This window comes from Passer montanus, unplaced genomic scaffold, assembly GCF_014805655.1.
Source record: "Passer montanus isolate IOZ18808 unplaced genomic scaffold, ASM1480565v1 scaffold18, whole genome shotgun sequence".
NCBI lineage: Eukaryota > Metazoa > Chordata > Aves > Passeriformes > Passeridae > Passer > Passer montanus.
In genome coordinates, this window is record NW_024365381.1 from 8,654,004 (window position 1) to 8,676,341 (window position 22,338).

At 47.4% G+C, this 22,338-nt stretch overlaps 1 protein-coding gene across 15 annotated transcripts in view; it reads right to left on the reverse strand.

The window, feature by feature from the left end:
* Positions 1 to 22,338, reverse strand: part of SLC8A3 (solute carrier family 8 member A3) — a 135,561-nt gene that overhangs the window by 11,476 nt on the left and 101,747 nt on the right. For 8 of the 15 annotated variants that reach the window (XM_039705130.1, XM_039705134.1, XM_039705128.1 and 5 more), the window contains 2 exons: positions 12,047 to 12,153; positions 1,296 to 1,313 (listed from right to left, as the gene is read on the reverse strand). The exons of 1 other annotated variant lie outside the window; for it this stretch is intronic. In XM_039705130.1, the coding sequence (XP_039561064.1) occupies positions 1,296 to 1,313; positions 12,047 to 12,153 (125 nt within the window). Of the gene's footprint in view, positions 1 to 1,295; positions 1,314 to 10,606; positions 10,711 to 12,046; positions 12,154 to 22,338 lie in introns of those variants that run through there. 6 more of the 15 variants (XM_039705135.1, XM_039705133.1, XM_039705140.1 and 3 more) reach the window with 5 other exon arrangements.

A 22,338-nucleotide genomic window follows, 5' to 3' on the forward strand; every position in this document is an offset into this window, starting at 1 on the left:
CCAACTTCTCCAATAACAGCTGCCAAAAGCAATCAGCCTGGATCAAAACAGAGGGAGGAAAGTTACGTTATTTTAATAGGAATTATTTGGTTCCCGGGGTTCTGATCAAATTAGGCAGCTACTGAATTAAAGTAATGAAATTACTGGGAAGGAGACTGTGCTCAACTTATTTCCAGTCCTCCCGGATCTGAAGAGGTAACAAAGGAAACCGTCCAAACCATTCCGAGGAGTTTTCCATAAACACCCTAAGCTGGTATTTGGGGAACTGGGGATTTCTGCCTGCCACTAGCAATTTCCTAATTAGTCCAACAGCCAACGGGCTCAGGACATCCCCTGTGCAGCAGATTTGGCATCCTCCAAAAAGGGGCCAGACTGAAGCCTGCGTGGCAGATGCTGCTCCTTGGATTTGCAGCACAGCCCAAACATTATGAATGCTTTGGTTTTCAGCTCTGCTCGCAAACCTGTGGGATTTCAAGCTCCTCTCTGCACCCTCCATGCCCAACCTTATCTTTCAAGAAATGCTTCTTTAGTGGAAATTGAACAGTAATCACATCTGGAATTGAAAGAATAACCACAATACAGGAGGCATACACTGCACCATAGTGGGATAAAGACAGACCAGTGTAATGGGGATTTCAGGCAAGGAAGGGGGGCTCTGTATCAATACACATGAAATCCTGACACAGGGACAGGAGATGCAGAATGCAGAACCAGAGCTGAGGGTGAGGAGGGAAATGGAGCTGATCATATTCTGGTAGTACAGCTCTGGTGCTGTGCACACCCTGGGGGCACCCTAGGATGGGAGTGGAGAGCACAGGGGTGAAGGCACTGAGGGGTGACATGTGACCCTCCATAGGAAGGGGACACCTGCACAACCTTGTACCCTCACCCACCCCAGGCAACACTGTCCCACACTGCAGAAATGCCACCTCCCTGCAGAAATCCCCGTCCTCCCCCGTGCATCAGCACTACCCAAGCACCAGAGTTGCCTAAAAAGAGGCTCGAGTAACAGCTTCAGATCAGGTACAGCTGCATGTGTTGCTTTGCAACTCTGTCTGGATCATTTCCCCCAGACTGCAAGGAAAAATCTGGAATATGGGAAATGCTCTTAGATGTCAGTCAGTCAATCAATCAATCACTGTTATTTTCTTAATTGTACTGCTCTTAACTAAACTAGACACAAACATCATGAGCTGAGGTTGTCTACAACATAACAAACACAAGCAGGGAGGATCTGACCAAAAGGGACAAAAAGAGAGCCAGAGCAGGCAGAGGAAAGGAGAAAAAGCACTTACCTTGTGTGAGCAGCAGGGCTGTGGTGAAAGAACACAAGAAAGACGGAGAGAGAAAAGAAAAAGAGGGAAGAAGTTAATATCCAACAGGAAAAAGCTGTTTTGCAGATGAAGGCTGTCAGTGAGCAATGGTCATGGTGCAAGGAGCGTGCAAGCTCACCAGGGCTGCATGGTGGGCACAGGCTGGGGAGCAGACACCACAGCAGCAAGATGGAGAGGAGACTGGGGGCTCCAGGGAGCCCCACGGCACTGGCTCCCCAAGGTCACCCCTTCCCCCCCAGCAAAGGCAAAGGGATGGGATGCAGCGGGGGAAGTGGCAAGGAGGGGAAGGGAAAGCAGGGAAGGAGGGCAGTTACACTTGCCACTGGGGCCTGACACAAAGCAAACTGACCCAAAGGCGTCAAGGTGCCCCCGCCTAAGCTGGGTATGTGTGGTTGTGGTGGGGCTTGGCACAACTGAGGAGCCCCAGTAAACCTGCAGGCATTGAGAAGAGGTGATGGGCAGCTCACTGAGAAGAGCAGCATCAGAGGGAGGCATTGATTAAACAGATGGCCTCCAGTGTCAGAAGGGGCAGGGGGTAACACAGCCATGTGTCATCTCTCAGGACGATGCTCTGGCTCACCTTCTCCTATCCCACACCCCACAGGTACCACTTTCAGAGAGTCAGGGTACCTAGAGGAGCATAGCCACATGTAGAGCATCACTGTTTGAGTCCTCCTGGATCTCTTTGTTCCAAATTACTGATCTGCCTGACAGTGCTGCATGGACATAGGCCATGCAATGTCACCATAGTGGGATGCAACTGCCTGTCTGGAAATGTGACTTCATGGTCTCAGGAAATGTAACTGCACGGTCCTCTGAGATTTGAAGTGGGAGAAAAAGAGGAGAAAGGAGCAAAGGCCCTTGTAAGGGATGACCTTATGCTGGCTCTCCATACAGATACAGCCCAGCCCCTTTGGGCAGTGACCCCCTGACCCTCTCCTCTCTTGATTTCCCCACTCCCCAGAGCTATCACAAAGAAACATCTGGCTGGATCCCTCTTAAGTGTAACCCACAGACAGCCACAGCCTACATCCAGCTATCAAACCAGCTACAGCAGAATCCATAGAGCTAAAAAACTCAAAACGCTCTTTGAGAGGGACCAAGCTCCAAGTCTGTGCCTTAGCTTTAACTTCTACTTGTCTTTCAAACAGCAAACCAATCCCTGAAGACTTGGTTGCATGTGATGACAGTATTGTAATTACTAACACTTATTATCATGCACTTTTAGTCTCAGAAGCTTAAAACTCTGTACAGAGTCAGTATTAACAGCCCTATTTGACAGATGGTGAAGCAAGCAAAAAGAAGCAAAAGGGAACATTTTGCAAACTCAGAAGTGGGCTGGAGTCCAAAAGTGCTAATTTTCCCAGACTTGCTGGTTCGGGCCTCTGAGAAGCAGGCACTTTTATATAGATGAACCCAATTGTATCTGTGCCATTTGAAAGTGATTTCCTAAGCAATTTATCAAAGGTTGCACAGCACATCCATGGCAGAGCCAGGGAAACTAATCCTGAGTCCTGACACCCAGTCACTTCCTTGCTCTGTTGAGCAGCAACCATGGGCACAGCTTTCCCAGCATTCTGCAGGGAGACACTGACCCGGTCAAGATCTTCATCCACTGCTCCATCTCCCCAGCTGTAAGAACTGTGGGCAACCCAAGAGATCTTCCTTGTCCATGTGGGTAGGTAGAGGCACAGTGAAGGGTGAAATGAAGAGGCTTGCTGAGCAACCCTTCTGTTTCAGGGTCAATTCCTTTTGAGAGTCAAAAACTTTGGGGAAACTATTGATGAGTACATTCTGCATTAAGTACAGTGCCACTGAGCCACAAGATGCAAAGGGAAGTTTGCTCTGCCTGCACGTCATGTCATCCACACACCTCCTTGAAGTCTCCAACAGGCTCTTCAGTACCCCTGGTAGCATGAATCTGGAGGTTCTGTCCTGCTGCAGTTCATGCTGTCATGTGACCTTCTTACTGTTCCATGGTCTTCTGGTTCTCCAGACAGTGTACAGAAATTTAATTTGCCTTTTGCAATTACAAGCATTAGTACAATGGGTCGATTTGGTGTTCAAATGTAATATAATGAAATATTACTGGGACCCTAAGCTACTGTGGCTATTAAAAAAACGCATTGGTTCCTCATGTTTTTTAAAACTGTTATTATACTGCTCTGGGATTTGAGTTTATTTTTTTCCCCATTTGCTTGTGAGCCTGAAAAAGAACAATTTTTCTCCCTTTCACTTATGATATGATACATGAATATTTGAAGAAGCCTATAAAGCTATGAATGAAACATCAAGAATACAGCATGCAGAAAGTCAAGGGATTATTTTATCTTTATATTTCTGAGTGAATGCTGTGCATGCAAGCAAGAAAATGATTTCACGGACTAAAGCTTTCTTCCTGCACACACATCTGCTAATGTGCCCTTAGCCCTGACCTGTAATGTTTCCTGACAGCCCATCTGGGGATGCTGTACCTGTACCAGCTTCACTGATGGCCTCCGTGCTGTTCCCATCCCACAAGCCTCCCTCCACTCTCCCTAGCCTGGGCTGCATCCCTCCAGTCCTCCCCAGGGCACCTCTCCCTCTCCTGCACTGCTGCTCTGCACATCACGCTCCTTATGGGGCCAAGCCAGGCCACCTCACTGCTCTTGGCATTTCAGGTAGTCTCAGAGGCTTAACATGTGTACTCTTATAGGAAACTGCTAAAATTAGCTCTGCAGCCAAATCCAAAATAGCAGTCCCAAGTATCCCTTACCTAACCCTTGCATGGTGTGATGGTGGACAAACACGTGTGCCTGCAGATAAGGGGCTGTGACGCTGACTCACCCAGGAGGACCCAAAGCCTTTAGCTCTGGATCTCTGTTCCTCCTTCACTGGGGCTTCTCTGCCCTGAAGGCTTGGGTTTGAGTAGGTGAAGTTAAAATTGCATGCATGAACTCTGCTTCCCTTGTAACCCCTGAAAATGGACAATTTAGACCTGAATTTTAAAAAGCTGCTAAAAATCTGTTTACTAATAAGCCATTTAATCTGCGTGTAAAAACATGTATACTTTGAGGTCAAATTCTGCTGTGACATGTATGCTGGTGTGGGTTACAGATTAGGAATTTCATGACCTCCTGCTTTAACTCCAAAAAGCTTAACGCAAGAGGAACCAGGCTTGAGATTGAAGCAGACCAGCAATCCAGCAATCCTGTGCTTACAGCAACCTGATGTGCTGAATGTGTGTCCCGGCCTTTTTCTCAACAGTGAAACACTTTTCTCTGCTGTTTAACTCACTGAGAGATTTGACTATGCTGCATGCTTTATTCTGGACTCATTCTTCATTAACATAAATCTTTGCTAATCAGTATCCCTAAAGACTCAGAGAAGCCACTGTGTAGATAAGAGGATCCTTGTTAAAGGCCTGGGATTTAGAGAGGGAGTTGCAATGAGGGAGAGGAGGATGAATTTTGAGGAAACTCTCAGTCACACAGCAGGGCAGTCACAGGACGCCACAGGCAAAGAGAACACACTGCCTCCACCTCCTGCACACTCAAAGGTGACCAAGGAGTGACCGTGTGAAACACAGGCTCCCTTCCCCAAAGAGATGATGGTCCTCCTCTTCCAGATGTAACTGTCCACAGGCTCTGCCTCCAGATTTGCTCACTGAGGTGAGTAAACTGTTTCCCTAATAGATTGTGAGGAGACCCAAGCATGGGGTTTTTACAGGCTAAACAAGGCAGAGATTTTGCAGCATTAACCAGAACGCTATTATTATTGAAGTCAATAGCAGAGCTCTTGCAGACTCCAAGAAACTCCACCCCATCAGGAAAATCAGCAGCATTCAGCCTAATCACAGAGCTGTGAGCAAATTATTAAACCTTGAAGGGATGAGGTAACAACAATCTAACATTTTTTTGCTACTCTCATCAGCAGCTGATGGAGTTGGTGAAGAAGGAGTTTCCTAGCATCTGTTCACACTTCAGAAAACTGCAGCACATGTATCAATACAGCTTACCTTAAACAGGTATGGATCTTTGTAACAAGTCAAATAATTTCATCAATATTTTGATATAGATAACTTGATGGATCAATCCAAGCTGGGAATCCTTCCTTCTTTGCAGTTCAATCCTTCCTCTGTGACTCCCAGTCACATCCTCCCTCTGGGCACAAAGCTTTCCCATCAGAGGTGCTGATACTTGATTAGAAGGAGATGTACTATGAGATTTGTCTGCACCAGTTGATTCTGTGCTGGGAGGGCTAAGAAGACATCAGACAAAATCCTCCCAAGCCAGGGCATGCCACCCAGCTGATAAAAGTGTTTGCCAGCCATCTGTACTTCCATTTCCAGCAAAGTAATATCTTGTGGGAGACATGCTTTCTGAAGCAAAACTTCACATTAAGGTTGTCAGTCTCTTTCACAAAACATAGCCCTCAGTCTCAGCCTTCAGGCATCAGCCCTAAGGTTGAATCTTCTACCACTGTGCCATGAATTCTCACGAGCTGATTCCCAGTAACCCTCATGCAACATATTTTTCCAAATGCCATTTGCACCATTATCTGCAATCAAGTGAAATCTTCCAAAGTAGCCTCACTTGCCATTCAGGCTGTATCAAACTAAGTTTAGCCACAATTTAAGCAGAAGAGCAACTTCATCCAGGGAATGCAAAGCAAGTTCTTCTCCTGTAATCCAGGGCTGAGGAAATACTGTAAAAGGTGATGTGTGAAGAAAGTATTACTCCAAAATCTTGCTGGGACAGCAGCAAAATCTGCATAACACGTTGTGAGCTGACATGATAGCAGAGATGCTATGAGCGCAAGAGTCATACCAACAGACAGCATCTAGTCATAGAGGAAGACACTCGTTTCCCTGCAGGAACCCTTTAAAAAGGTGCTGACAAAAGGATGCCCAGAAATGTGGTGTAGGGTGCAGGGAAGTTGCAAAACCCTGCAGCGCTCAGTAAACAGGGATTCAGGTTACATGACTTTGCATATGGAGGAAAAGTGAGACAAGAAGGATTTGAAGATTAATTTCTTAGAACTGAGAGGATAAAAAAAGTCAGGAAACCTGGAAAATGGCCAGGAGGATAGAGAAAAGCAACATTTACCATCCTGGCCAAGCAAAGAATGTGAGTCTCTCTCTTTGATTTCTTTTTACTCATTCACTAAGATACAACAAGCTTGCAGCAAGCACCATCTTGGCCAGTGCTCTGTGCATCTGATATGCCACTACTGACTCAGCACTGGTCGTCATCACAGGCCAGGCTGGCAAGATACCAATCTCAGATCTGTTCTCATCTCTTTGAATTATTGGAGCACATCAACAAAAAGAGCTACTACAGTAAAACTACTTGATGTGATTTGTTTGGATGATCAGAAAGACTTTGGAAAACTCCAGCTGCAGAAAGTGATTGGTGAAAAAGAACAGATGACCTATGAGACAAAGTAGATGTGGCATTTATGTAGCAGGAGTAAGTAGTCAGCTCTCCTTACAGCAAGGGTTAACAGCTGAGTGTCCCAAGGCTCGAAGCAGCATGACTCATGTAACTGGGGATGAACAGTGAGGAGCAGCATCTGCAGATGATGCAAAATATTCCAGTTCAAAGCTGTATCAGTGGTTGGTCTGCATTCTGCAAGCCCTGGTCAACCTCAAGACAGGCATTTGTGTTTGGACCACCACAGGAACACTTCTGTGTAGAGACGATTTTTCCTCCAGTAAGGTGATAGCAGATGCAGAGAGCAAGAGCAATAGGATGGATGTCATGCTGAGTTCTGTCCCTCACAGAGACCATCCTGGAGATCCCTGTGCCCCACAGCTCTGATCAGAGCCAAGGAGAAGTTCCCTTGACTGGAAGTGACTGCTTTGTATTGGCAGGTGTACAGGGCAGCACAGACAGTAATGCAAATCAGCCGTGTGGTAGTAAGCCCTACTCCCACCTGCCATCCTCCTCCGCTGCATTTCTGTCAGGAACCACTGCCATGGCAGCCTGCAGCAGGGTGGGTACCCTCAGGGACAGCACACTGGGTCTGAACAGCACCAGGCTCTGGACCAAGTTCTGCATCCCAAAATAAACCATTCAAACTCTGCCCCAGGCTGCTTTGAAAAGCACATACTACTTCTCCCTGTCATCAGCTTGGCCATCACTTCAGGGAACATTTCACCCCTGATTTCATCACTGCCACCTTGTTTGTATCCCTAAGGTAAGCTTGGAGCTGCCCCCTGCATGGAGACGTCCTGGGCTGGCTACAGGCCTCAGCACAAAGGTGTGCTAGTGCAGGCACAACTAGCTATCACTGCGTGACCTGGACTGCAGATTACTTACAAACATGACTGCCATGCATCTGAGGTGCCCAACACCACCCCGCTTTCAGAGGAGCCAGGAGAAGTTTTGAGGATGCTGCAAATAGCTGAGAGCATCAGTCCTCCTACAGCACTGAGGCACAGGCTCAGTGTGACACAGCTAAGTGAGGAGTAACAACAAAACGAGGACAAACTGTCAAGAAAACCACATCTTTTGCCGCACTGGGAACAAATGCATGAGTAGCCAAAACCCAGAGAGACTCTACCTCAAAAGCTACTGGGCCTGGGTCCCCAAGGAGAGGCAACAGCTGTACTTTGCCCTTGCTGAGTGAGTCACGTGGGGGTACATCCACCACCACAACAAAACCCAGCAAAGCCCCTGCTAGGTGACTGTGGTGTGGGATTTTCCCAGTCTGCGGGCACAGGACAATGACAGCACCCTGTGCTGATGCTGGCAGGAACATGTGTCCTGGAGCCAGCACGAGCATCCCTTCCCAGCGCTGTGTGGAACGTCACACGATGCCCGAGCAAGCCTGAGCGTGGCCCAGGCTGCCTCCTCTCCACCGGGAGCCAGCTGGGCATGCATGAATTCTGTGAAGCTGCTGGCCACAGCATCTGCTCTTGATCACTCACAATGCTCTCTGTGGGAAAGCCTCGTGTAGCTCCTTATTCTTCATGCCAGGCACAAGGCAGGCTCACCGGAGATGCCGCAAAGTGCAGCAGTACAGAGCTGGGGATCTTTCCAGATGCCCTGGATTTAGTGTAGCGACTGTGCCACCTTGTGCCAGCAACATTTACAAATGCAGTTTAATCTCCTGCCTCTCAGATTTTAAAACCATGGTGCTCTCACTCTGACATTTCTCTAATGAGGCCAGCCAGGGCCCTGTATCTCCTTCCTGGCATGGTCCTTTACTTCCTCCAGGCAAAAGAGGGTCTGTCCAGGCGTGTGCCCTCACCTCCTGGCCTGCAGGCTCTGTGCTGCAGGTCAATTTAGTCCAGCTCTGACCTCTTCTCTGCCTCCTGCAAATCAGACAAGCACACTGACTAGAGCTGATATAGATCTAAATAAGAGATATATGATACAGCAAACTGGCTCTGTAGTCCTAGTAATAATGAGGACATTTTACAACTGGTCCACTTCTGGGACCATCTGGGTTTTTTCCAAACACTTGTTCTTATTCAGCCAGGTGCAATGTGACCTGTGCAGGAAAAAGAAACGTGGAACTACATAAAAACAGCCCATTTCTGACTCTGTATTCTGATTCTGCTCATTGTTTGGAAAAGGCTGCAGGATTCACAGAGAACAGACAGCTGAGAAAAAAATTCATTGTGTTTCTCCAAGCTGCCAAGTGCATAAGCAGGAGAAAGCCAGGGGCCTGTGATTTTCCTCCTGGACCTGCTGAGATGGAGGTGGGAGACCCATGGATAGGAAGACATCTCCATACATGTGGAGAGGAGACCCCAGTGTGGTTCTAGGACTGAAGACTTTGATCCAGGACCAAACATTTGGCCTTTACAATATCCAAGAAGAAATCTGAGCATACTGTGGGTGTAGAGAACAGATACCTACATGGAAGCTGTGGCATTATATGGTTCTTTTATATGATGGACAAAAAGTAGTAAAGTAGTGGCTACAAGCTGAAACCAGACAACTTCTACCTAGAAGCCATGCTCACATCTTTACCCTGGAGGGCAACCGATTGCTGGGACATACTCCATGGGATATGGCAAAGTTGATCACTGCCTCTGCTCAAGGGCAGTTGGACTTCAGTGAAAACTGAGGGCTTGTGCTTGACAAAATGGAACCTGATATCCCTTATTGCCTATGGGTTGCAGGAGGCAGTCTAACAGCATTAAAATACGGGTTTACATTTTACAAGGCCACAGATGCTACATGATACTGAAATGCTAACGTAACCTGTGTCTATCCTGAACATCCTGTGAAGCAGTCTGTGGGAGCTTGGACTGGCCAGAGGGCAGCTGCTGTGCTGGTGAGGTAAGAAATAGAAGACATTTCAGCAAGGGAGAGCTGTGCTGAGCAGTGCACAGGCAGCAGCCAGGTGTCCCATCACTGACAGCAGCACCTGAGAGCAGAAATAAGCCTGTGGGCACACACAGCTGGCTCTACGCTCTAACAGGCACCCAGAAGGTGGATTTGAACTCCAATTTAAATCTTGACCCTCCTAGGCCACCCCAAAGCTAGTGAAGCCAGTGGCAAGACTCAGTGAGAAAGGGGTCAGACACATATAGGACAAGAATAAAGGTAGATGTTGGCAAGACACAACTGGAAGTTTGGGTTTATTCCAGCTATGAATCCTGGTCTGCTGGGAGATCTTGGGTCTCACTGCTGATGAAGTAGGACCTCAGTAGAGCTTCACACCCTCTGCATGACAGAGTGTGATTGTGACATATTTAAAGGGGTTTTCAAATGAAAGACATGAAGATCCATTTCAAAAAAAAGCAAGCCAAGTTACTTCACACCTCCTCTCTTCTCCTATGGACTTTTCATCACACTTCATAGGGACCCAAGAGCACCAAAGCAGTGCCATTGGAGGCAACAACAGAGGGAAGGACAGGGGGAGTACAGGAGGAGCTGAAGGGGGCAGCCATGCATTACACCCTTCTCTTGCTTTTTGCATTCCCCAAAGTCCTGGCAAAGAAGCAGGAGCAGGGAGAACAGCAAAGGTGTGCTCAGAACAAAAAACATCTCAAGACAAGGAAACCCAATCAAAATAACACAGCCTCCGAGACTCAAGCATTGCACAAAAGGAGGATCAGAAGTAAGCTTGGCTCTTAAGGCAGAGATGACACCGAAACAGGGTAAGAGCAGAATACAGCAGGGCAAAGAGTAAAAGTCGATCCCTCTACAGGAGGAGGAGAAAAGGAGGAAGGGTAAGGAGGAGAAAGAAGGTTATATTTTCTGGATTTGGGGTTTGGATACTTGATTCTGATTTTTTTCTTTTTTGCATTTTTTTCATAAAGGATCTCACACCTGATATTCCTCGTTCCATCCATTGCGGTTCACCAAGGGCAATGAAGAAATTCTCCTGCCTTTCGTATTCCTCCTCATCTACTATCTTAACCCTTATGGTCTTCCTGTAGGGACAACAAGAGAGACAACCGTGTACAGCGGGTCAGCTGGCTGGAGGCGCGGCAGCGGCGGCGGCGTGGGCTCCTGGCACGCGGCCCCTTCCCGCCTGTCGGACACAGCATCCTCGCAGCGGCTCCTTGGGAGCGGGGCTGTTAGGGGCACAGGGGGCTGGCAAGGGAGTGAGGAGGCAGGGAAAAGTGGGAGGAGGACCTTGCTGATGGTTAGTGGAAGGTGACTTTGGCAGCGCATTTTTTTCCAGTGTCAGATGGTAATGGAAAGGGTGTAAGTTGCCTGAAAAGCATCAGGGACCACCACCCTGAGCTACCCACTGCATTTTAGCTGGAAGACCAATTTCTTCTTACCATTAATAATACCCTCATGATTAATAATAAATCTGCAAAGACTCTGGGCTGGGAACCTGAGGAGAAGAGAGAGACATATTCTCCAGTGCGGTGAGGTAGGTCTCTGCCAGTGGCTACAGCTCCACCAGCTGCTAAGGAGGCTGATGGTTCTAACTCCCATTTTTTAAATGGCACATCTTATTGCTTTCTCTTCTTGATAGTACCTATACATCTTCCTGTCCTGTTCCTCAAATGAAGATGCAGTTTTCCCAGGAAATGGACAACTTTGCTCACAGGAGACACAATGGGACAATGTCTCCAAGGCTCAAAAGGAAATGCCCTGGGCACTGGATCAGGTCTAGCCTCTTTCCCCTGAGGCCAGCTTATCTGGCCCCCTCCACTACCCCTGCAATACACACAGCTGCTGTGAGCCCCCAGCCAAACCAAAGCAGGCCCTGGCTCTTCCTTGCCCTCAGCTCCTGCTCCCAGAGTTGTTCTGTGACAACCAGACCAGAGGTTGCACAGACTTTGCCCACTGCTTCTCAGAAGTCACTGAGCTGCTTCTCTGCCAGGCCTCAATTCCTCTGTTTTTCTAATACAAGTCTGACTGGAACAACCCATAGGTCCAGGGCTAGGGGGATGATCTCCTGAGATGCTGGATGTGTTTCTAGCCAGCATCTTCCCACTGACACTACAAAATTTTCTTGGGCCCTCCAGTGGGGGTAGCAGAAGTTTCCTCTCAAGTCACCACAGAAATATAGGCAAGCAGGATGCTCTCCATCCTTCTCTCTCTCCTCCCCTTGCCACTTTGCCTCTCAGCAGCCCCAGCACCACTCCCCATGCCACCCCATGGGTACCATGTGACACGGTGTGCGTGCACAGCAGTGTTTAGGGCAGAGCAGTCGGAGACAGAGAGACATCAGAGGAAGAGAAGAGGAGGAAGGAGATGGAAGAAAGGAGGAAAGAACGTTAATGTTAGTCTGCAGGGCCAGTACTACACCTTTCTGTAAACTCATATCCACCATGCGGGGGCTCATCAGCTCAATGAAGAAATTCTTGGTTTTTTCATACTCCTCATCATCAATTACCTTGATGTGAACTGTTTTGCTGTGGATGGAAAAATAATAAGGGTCATAAAGGGGAGAGGGGAACAGAGAAGCAAAAGTCAAGGAAGGACAGAGTTAAATGGGTACATTAGAGAGTCAAAGTTTTCTCACCCACTAAACAAACTCAACATGGCCTTTTGAGAAAGGCTAAAGCCTGCTTTCTGCAAGTGACACTGACCAATTTTCTGTTTAACCCAAAGGCAGAATAGCAGGCTAAACCAGAAAGTGAAGTTAGACAAAAACAATCCCCCAGCAAACTGGCTCAGGGCTCAGCCTGTGGGCAGTGAGGTCTGATGGCCAGCAGAGAAGCAGGCTTCCCTCACTCTGTTACCCCTGTGCACACACACACACACACGCATGCACACCAGCAGCCACACAAGCACACACACCCTGCTGCACCATGCTGCTGCCTCAGCTGCATTGGCCTGCTCTGAGAAGTGCTGGCTGCTGCTCTGAGCTGCTGGAGCAGCTGGAGTAGGTGGGCAGCAGATCCTGTGTTTCTCCTTTAGCAAAATTCTTACAAGTTCTTGTATCATTTTGTAGGAAAATAAGAGCTCATTGTGCCATGGTTTCCTTCACAGCAAATGCATGCCTTATGCAGAGGTTACTGTCCCACAACTTTCACACCCAAAAAGAACAAGAGAAACAAGTCAAAGACTGCCAACCCACTGCCTCCTTACAGACAGGCTGTACTGACTCTTGCAAGCTCAAAATGACCCCTGCACTCCCCTCATTCTCCCAGTGGCTGCAAAGGTTCATTCAGCCACATCTCTCACTTGTGACTGAAGACATTGGTGCTTTCATTCCAAGCTGGTATGACCCCCTCTTAAATACAACATTGTTTGCACATGTAACTCCTCTGAATGGGTATCTGCTTGCCATCTTGGGGCTCCTGCACTTCTAGTTGATCCCAACCCCAAGCTGGAACTGCAGTTTTTAAACCAGAAGTCAGTTCCACATAAAAAGTGTTTCCCTTACCTCAAAACAATTGTCCCTCCTGCCAGTGAAAGATCCCATGCTTCCCACTGCTCTGTATCCACACATGGCCCTGCAACAACAACCTCCTCTTCTTCTTCCTGCCCATCCTCAGCAGTCAAATCAGGCCCAGGTGCATGTTGTGCACAATCAGTCTTGACTGGCAATGGGAAGGAAGAGAAAAGCAGGACTGGCAATCACAATCACTGGCAATCTGGAAAGATGTGCCCAAATTCACATCTCTATGTGCCTCAGCCTGCAGCCTTTGCAGTTAAATCCTGTATCTTTCATCTCACAGTGCTTCAGAGAACAAGCAGTCTAGCCCTGCACCTTGGGAGTACTGTGATCCCCACCCTGGGGATGCTGCCACGGCCAGCAGCCTCTGGAAAATCACCATTTCAGCACAGAATAGGAGAATCATCACTGCAGTTTGCATTCCTACTGATATCAATAATGACCAAAAAATTATTCAGTCATCCTACAGTTTGACCCTCAAGTCAATTCCTCCTGCACTCCAGCTGTGGAAATCCTGTTCCCTGTGCTGACTTTGGTCTTGATCTTGGTCCCAACCCTTCTCTTTCAAATGATGGCACAGGGGTAAAAGTAGAGTTTGGACAACATCTGCCTATCCATCAATGCAGGAATATACAAGAAAAATAAGCTCCAATTCTTCTTTCTGAGCTAAATCAGCTTTATTTTGGCAATGCTTGCTTTACCCATACCCTGCACCAATGCCAGCAAGCCTCCTTTCCTTTCTCTAGGCTCCTTCAATCTCTGCTAATCCAGCTGAAAAGATTTTAAAAGGTATTTCTCCGGTGTAAATGTTGCTGCTCTGCTAAGACTCCATCATGATGATTTTTTGTTTCATTTTTGTTGGAGGTGTTGAATTTGGCTTTTGAAACAGATTTTATCTGGGCCCCTGATACTTTGCAAAGCTTGTTCAATTTGCTGAGTTAAACCTACAGCTGATTCATAGCTCTGATCTTTCCTTGCTCATTACTACAAAACAGAAGGTGGGATTTTCCAAAGCAGACAGTGCTTCCTGGACGTGGGCTGCTTTTAAATATCCTTTTCATAAGTACCATTGCTTATGGTTTTTCCATTCTAGGAGCTTCGAAATAATTGGTATTGCTCATCTGCAAAAATTTGGAAAAAACACCACAGACCCTGTTTCCTGGGGTCAGCTTATGTACTGTGAAACAGCTATTCTAAGGCTTTGTACAGTTAGCATTATGCATGCAAACCATTTGACCTTCCTTCCTTCCTTCCTTCCTTCCTTCCTTCCTTCCTTCCTTCCTACATACATGTTGTTAAGTACAAGGAGCTCTATATGTCCTACCAAGTAGTTCCACAGTGCTGAGATTTCCTTAGAACAGTCTCTGTTTTGATGTAAAAAAACCAGTTCAATAAAGAGAAAGAATGGTTGCTGGGGATCCCTAGAAGCTAGCACGACAAAGTGTTGGCTTTGCAAAAGCAGGTCCCCTCAAGTCAGGAACACAAACCTTTTGGGCTCCAAAACCAACTCAGCTCTGCTGCAAACTGGACCACTACCACACACTCAAGCATCAGGTGGCTTTTCCAAAAAGAGAATCTGAATTTGGTTACCCATCCAGTAACTTCCTGGTTTCCTCCTTTGCAACAAGCTTTTAAGGAGAAAAGAACCTTTTACCCAGCTCTGAAACACTAGGTGAAGGACAGATCAAAGCGAAAGGCCAAAGCCTCAGGTGCCCTGCATGGACACAGGCTGGGCCTTGCACCCCCTCACCCCATCTGACTGAATCCCAAAGGAGGTGGGATTGCTGAGAGGTGGTGAGTGCCCAGCAGGTCCTCCACCCCATTAAAGCCCTGGGGACACAGTGGGAGCCTGGAGGTGATGCTTGGGGACCCAGGTGTGATGGGATGGGGGTGATGGGAGCCAAACTGCAGCCACTGCCAGCTCTTGCTCCAGATCAGGGTGTTGCCAGACCTCCCTGTGCAAGGAGAAAAGGAGCAGGGCAGAAGTTGGCAAGGACTGTGTAGTGACACGGAGAGGTGGACGAGGGCTCACAGACTCGGTGCCACATAATGGGGAGAGGTTAACCTTTCCCTGGGATTTTGTGGCAGAGGGAAGAGCAGCATCCCTGCTCCCAGGCCGCTCTGCAGCCTGCACAGATGGGGGCACAGCGCTGGGTTTGCTCCCTTGAGGGGAAGTGCCCTTCTCTCGACTGGCTGCTCCCGTGACTGTCACCACAGAAAGGTCAGTGCTGACGGAGGGGGGGTTGTGGTGGCCCATCAGGCCACCCCTCCCAGTCCACTGTGGCTGGTGAGGGCTGCCCTTGCCCCCGCTCTGCAGCTTCCCTACCTCTGTGAGCATTCCGCTCAAATCCAGGCCTATGAAAGCAACCATAAATACAGCTGCGTCCTGAGCTGTCATAAATTGTCTGGAGGCCAAAACACAGATTGCTCCCACACAATCCCATCTCTCACCTACAGCCACACTGAGAGCTGTGTCCTCGGAAGGCATGAAGAGTGCAGGAGATGGATGGAGAGAAGGGCTGGAGTGTAACGCTGCCCCGGGAGGACATCACGCTAATGTGAGAGATGTGACAGAAGGACACCGAGAGGCAGAGAGCGTGTGGGAGCGGGAGGCTTGGGAACATTTTGCTGCAAGAACATCATGACAGCTTCTTGAAATTAATGGAGGCAGAGGCGGGCACGAGAGGGGCTGGCCATGCAGCAGCCCTGATGGGCATGCTCACCACCATGGGAAGCAAGGAATCTGAAGCCTACCTTGCTCAGCTGAGCAGCTTTCATTCCCCAGCCTCTGGCTGCTCCACACGGGGAAAGAAGGACGCTTTCCAGCCTTCCCCATTCTCTCTGACAGTTTGACTGGGGCCAAGACACACCTCAGACAGTTCAAAAGCAGAGAACAGCAGAGACCATCCAAAAGCCTCTCTTGGCGGCAAGGAGCCACTCTGCAAAACACAAAGCCCCACTGCCAGCACCAAGCCACAGCACAGTCCGATCTCAACACCTGCATGACTACAGTGATGGGAAGGGCTCTTTAATTCAGGGCTCGGTGCAGCTTTCAGCAGACTGAGCAACACTTTCAATTTGGCCTGTGACACAGCAGGGCAAGCCAAAAGCCAGCACCTCCAGGGAACACCTGGCCATACAGAAGACAGGATAGCTGCTCACTTGCTTCTTTTTCTCTGAGGTCATTGCAAGCTGCCACCCAATAGCCTTCAGATGAGGTTCTGCTTTCAACATACACTTAGAAACAACCACTGGTTTTAAAAATCAGGGATGGAAAAGCTCCTCTGGGGAGCAACATTAAGAATGAGATTTCCCTGAGTAAGCAACAGAAGATGAAATGAATTGACATCGATCTTCTCCTAAAGGACTTTGTGCACATGATGTTGCTAAATTCCCCATCTGGGAAGTACAGAGGATAATCTATAAAATCATTTTATTTGACAACATGTCCACTTCCAACACATAAGGCAACAACTGAATGGTTATTTGATTAATGTGCTAGAAAATACCGAGTATTTCTTTGTGTGGACACTCTCATTTGCAGGAATTATTGCTGAGAAGGTTAAGAGGATGTGTCTGTGTGACTCTGGAATGTGAAACAACTCTAAAAACAATGCGAGTCAGGAGATGTCACATAGTGTATACCATTGAAACAGGCAGGGCTGTGCAAAGGCACATTTTAGAGTCCCTGGTCGGACGCTATTAGCCGGGATGAAAAGCAGCCAGGACAGCAAGGTAAACATCCCGGGGCAGTGAGATGTACCAGGAGATGTTCAGTAACTCATTAATGTGAATCATTAGTACAAACGCTTTGGGTCAAGCCATTCTGTTCTTGACACATCCTGAGAAACCCAAACCTTCATCTGATTTGCTGTGGGTGCAGGTTCCTGCAGCATGAAGTTCAAAGCCTGTGGTACCAGCCTGACTCTTCCCCAGAACTCTGCGCTGGTTTGGGATTTCACTATGAAGCTGCAGATAAGGCCCAGCTACTGTGCCAGAAGACCTCATAGAGCAGTCACAGTATCACAGAATATGCTGAGTTGGAAGGGACCCACCACGCTCATCGAGTCAAATTCCTGGCAGGATACCCCAACAAGAGTTATCCTACTTTGTGTAGCAAGCACATGGGAGACAGCCCCAACAGCTTCACTACCAGCCAGCTGCCTATAAAGTAACAGTCAGAAGCCATCGCGAGAAAACAAGATTTTTCTCTTCTGTGTTTTCTCTTTTGTCATCAAGTTGTTTTATGGGATAACCAGATGGTAACTGATTATCTTTTAATCAAAATCACCTGATAAATTATTATAAGAAACTATCATCTTATCATTAAAATAAGGTTCTTTGCAGTGCTAATTACTATATGACATACGTATTTCTCCTGTCAAGCCTGAAGCCATACAAGCAAGTCAGTTGATACTTCCATACTTTAGTTTCTATATCCATGCAGTCCCTGTGGTCCTTATTTCTCACAGGGACTTGATAGGGGACAGTCCTTACTTGTTTTGAACTTCTAATGTGGAAGATGCTACAGTGATACAACCAGAAAGAAGATGAGGGAAGAGAGAAAGAGGGAGCTTGAAGTGGTGGTGGAAGTATCATTTATTCATATGAGTATCAACTTATTCTGGCTTAATCTGACGTGGTTCCAATTTGCAGGAGCTGTGCACTTCTGTAGGGCACCTCCTCTTCCTTGCTAAAGTCTATTTACTTCATGAGGGAACTAAAAGACCTCAGAAAATACGTCTGCAAACAACTATCATCCTGCCTCTGGGCAGAGGCATTTCCACCAAGCCATTCCTCACAAATAGGTGTTGCCCAACTGCTTTCTAATAGCCACATTACAAAGATGGTTTTCTGGATGATCTTTCCCTATATTTCAACTCTTTACCCCTAGAAAGTCCTTTGCAATGTCCACCCAGACAGACAAAGCAGGAGGGGGAAGAAGCCTTTGGCACTGCCCCCTGGAGTGGCTCCCTGTGTCCCTGCTGTTCCTCCCACACAGGCAGAGTCTGAGACTGGCCCAGGAGACCCAGAGCCCTTCTGTAAGCCTCTGTCCCTGCCACACATGCAGCACACGAGGGATCTCTGCTCCACTCCTGCAAGGGCCAGGGCCAGAAACAGCCGGCTCTGCTACAGCAGCTCACAGGCAGGGGGAAAGGTTCACTGGAGAAGACACCATGCAAGAAGCAGCTGTACCCCGAGGTGGAGACAATGACCCCAGTCCAAAGCCTTGTGTGACCCCTCATGCCCACCCCAGGACTGTGTGGGACAATGTGCAGGACCACCAGGAGCTCAGGGGCTCTGCCTGGCTGGCTGTTGGCAGTGTAGTTTGTTCACATCACACCAGATCTCCTAAGGCATAAAGGAGGAAATATTGACACAGAAAGGCATCTTCCCTTTGTGTATTCCTCATGTAATCTCGGCTAATTAGTAAATTGGCTCATGCTTCAATTAGAACTATTGAAAATGCTTTAGTAGCTGACACATGATAATTAAAGGGACATAGCCAAGACTAAGAGCTGTATTTTTAGTCTTTAGTTGTATAAGAAAATTTAAAGTGTTACAAATAAAAGATTCATAGTGATAGCCATTAAAAAAATAAATCCAAAGTAAAAAAAAAAATAAAATTGCCTGTCATGGTTTCTCCATCCTAGATGACAACACTAAAGGGGTTTCTTTGTCTTTCTGGTCATCTTCATTTTTCAGTTTGTGCCTGTTTTGTGCACAGCAGCCCAGCCCTTGCTTCCCACTGCCACCCAAGACTGCCAAGAGACATGAAGTGCTGCCAAATTCACATGACAATGTTTCACACCTACTTTGTACCAATGCAAATAACTGTACCAGCAATGAGAAATCAGAGCTGCTAAGTTGCAAGTGAGTCCATTAAGCACTTCCATGCCATCCAAAAAAAAAAATCTTTAAGTGTCTAATAAATTCAGGGCAACTCAAGAGATGTGGTATATCCATGTATCAGCCATGGGAATCACCACTGGACCCAGTGAATGGCAAATTCACTCCACTCTCAAGTCTCACACTCAACTTATAAACCCTGAAGCACCAAAAAATGCTCCATGAGCTTCCATAATGCAGTCAGCCCTGCCAGACAAGATATCCAAAGCACTCTATATTTCATTTAGTTCAAACATGATAAAATGCTCTAATATACAGGATTCTTCAAGGAAAGATGCCACAGTTTGTTTTTAAGAATTTCTGAAAAAAAAAGGGAAAATCAGAGTTTGTTAAACCCCCTTCTTTCAGCTGAGTCCATGTTGCTGACCAGCTGAACTATTTAAGTTAGGTTGTACAAGCATAACAGCCCAGCTCCACAGGTTTTCCTTTCCTTATTCAGCTTAATGAAGCTACTTGGGTTTGAATATTGAAGCTGTGTGTACAGATTCATGCGGGCCCTGGTCTGGTCTGCTCCAAGTCAGCTTCTTCTTGCTTACCCTATGAGACTCGATGCTTCAGGGCCAGGGGAGGGCAGACAAAATTTCAACAGCCTGTGGAGCTATTTGTTGAGGTCTGCACAGTAAGTACATGTCTTGTACAAGCAATAATTCAACTTGGCAGCCCATGAAACCATACGGTTGAGGTGGGTATGAGCCTGGTGTAGGTGCAAAGCAGAGCCAGGGCTCTGGGCATAGACATTTCACCCCTCCCTACCTCGGGCAAGTTCCCAGGGGAACAGCTTCGTGGAAGAGATTCTGTGCCCTTTTTTCTCTTAGAAAGGAATTTCAGATGGAGCAAGACTTCAACCACAACCATACTGTGGGGAGGGAGGGAAGGAAAAGAAGGAGGGAAGGAAGGAGGGAAGGAAGGAAGGAAGGAAGGAAGGAAGGAAGGAAGGAAGGAAGGAAGGAAGGAAGGAAGGAAGGAAGGAAGGAAGGAAGGAAGGAAGGAAGGAAGGAAGGAAGGAAGGAAGGAAGGAAGGAAGGAAGGAAGGAAGGAAGGACATTTATTCCTTACTAAAGGTCTTTGAATTTTACTGCCTCCATCTGAGTCTGATGTACCACAATAAACACCTATGATATCAAAATGCATCATAGGTATCAATGGCCAAAAAAAAAAATACTGGAGATCTTTTTTTTTGCTCTAGAGAATGGCTCCAAAGCTTGACAGGGTGCAGGACTGCGAGTGCCCTGGACAGGACTGGGTAGGCTGGAGTATCTCAAAGCCTCTTGAGGTGTTCTGAGCAAACACAAAACAGGGATTCAGCTGGAAGGGACCCCCTGTCCCACCACAGTGTTCCTGAATTCCAGCTGCAAGACAGACACTTGTCATTGGCTGGTATTGGCAGATCAGTGCTTCAAGCTGTCGCCCCTAGTTTTAGACTTTTTGCTGAAGGCATGTAGATTTGGAAGCTATATTTAGATGTCTTTTCTATTCTTCAGCAACAGGGTTGCCATGGAGATGCTGGTGAGGATGAGAAGGTGGGGATGGAGGGGGGAGGAAGTTGAGGATTGAGAAATACTAGATTCAAAACAATCCTCACCAGCCTGGGAAGGCTTTAAATTCTTCCTAGGGCAAAAACTGCTGGAGCTTGTTAGCCGAAATGAGCCCCTGGCATTGCCTGATTGCATGACCCTGCCATGCATTGCTCAATGCTTTGTCATGGCAGGTTTGAAAAGATACAAGGGGCTGGCCTTTAAGCATTGCTCCTTTGGGAAAGTGTGGCCCCCTTCACCTGAGCTTGCCAAAACCAGAACTCTGGGAACTTCATGAATATCTTGCTGCTGCCATGCTGCTTCACAAGTTCATACTGACATCATACTTGGTCAGCTCCTGCCATAGCTGGGGTGGCTTTGTCTCTGCTGCCAACACTAGAGGCAGACAGGGCACTGCAGCTGGGGCCAGAGCTGCCCAAGTCTACCCAGAAGCATGGGCAGGGACATGCTAGCACACTAGGGAAACACAACCCAGCACAGGAGCCAGGCTCTGGTGGGAGTAAAGTGGACTACAGGCAGGGAATACAGGTCCTTGATCTCTGCCTGCCAGGCACATCCACATTCCCTGGGATGACACTACCTGCAGGCAAAGGTAGATGTGCAGAATCATACCTACAGCATTGCTCTTCCCAGCAGAGACAACACAGACTAAGGGCTCCTCCTAACATGGCTGTTCAAGACTCACTGTACAATTACTACACTGCTGATGTCCAGGTATTAGAAAGATAAATTACTTGTTGATAGAATTTCCTTGCTAAAAGTTTAGGGCTTGACATGCTTCAGTGATCTCAGACCAAGCGGGAGGTTAACAAAGCTTGGGGAGAAGCATGTACTACTGATAGTGGACACAAAAAATGCAGGATTTCCAGGCCACAAGGACATTTGGCAGAAATCCTAAGATAAGGAAGGAACTAATAAAGCCAACTCAGCAACTGTACTGAAATTGGCTCTGACTGGGCAAGAGGTCATTTTGACAAGAGGAGATTGCAACCATCATTCATGAAGTACCAACTCAGGAAACTGATGGACTCAAAAGAAGAGAAAGACTGAGCATGTGGACTAATTAGCATGAGAACGGATGAAAAGCTGGTAGAGCAGAGGACTGAAATAATTTAACCAACAGACAACAGAATTAATAAGACCACTAACATGCAATTAATTAATTAGAGCATTAATATGGAACTTGTAGGCAATGAACATCAATGCCTTTGTTTGCTAAAATGCATAAATAGTGAAAAGTTTTGACAGTCCTTGTGCTAACTTTGTGGATTTGTCACCCAGCATGCCTTTCTGCACAGAACTGTAAATCAGACAAATACCTTGATTCTGTGTGTGGATCAGCCTCTTGCATACCAGGTGAAAGAACCTGTTTTGGGACAACAATGGCAATGAAATTTGGCTTTTCAAGAAAGGTCAGGATAGTCCCCCCAGTTCCCAGCATGGGAGCTGGCATATCTCAACACTCCACTCTTTTCTGGCTCCTGCATGTGACAGCATCCACAGATTTCAGTGCTTAAAGCACATCAAAAAGGGTGGAGAGCAAAGCCAACTTTCCCATCACAAATGCCTCCGGATACCAGCCTTGCAAGTCCCTCTGTCCCCTCCCTCACCCTGCTCTTCCCACACACCCACGCAGACAGTGCTTTCAGCTCTGCAGGACGGCACTCAGCCCAGCCACTGGAGTTGCACTACATCCAAAGCAGCAAGGCAGCAATCTGTAGGAAATTAATGAGCTGCAAACAACGCTGTGC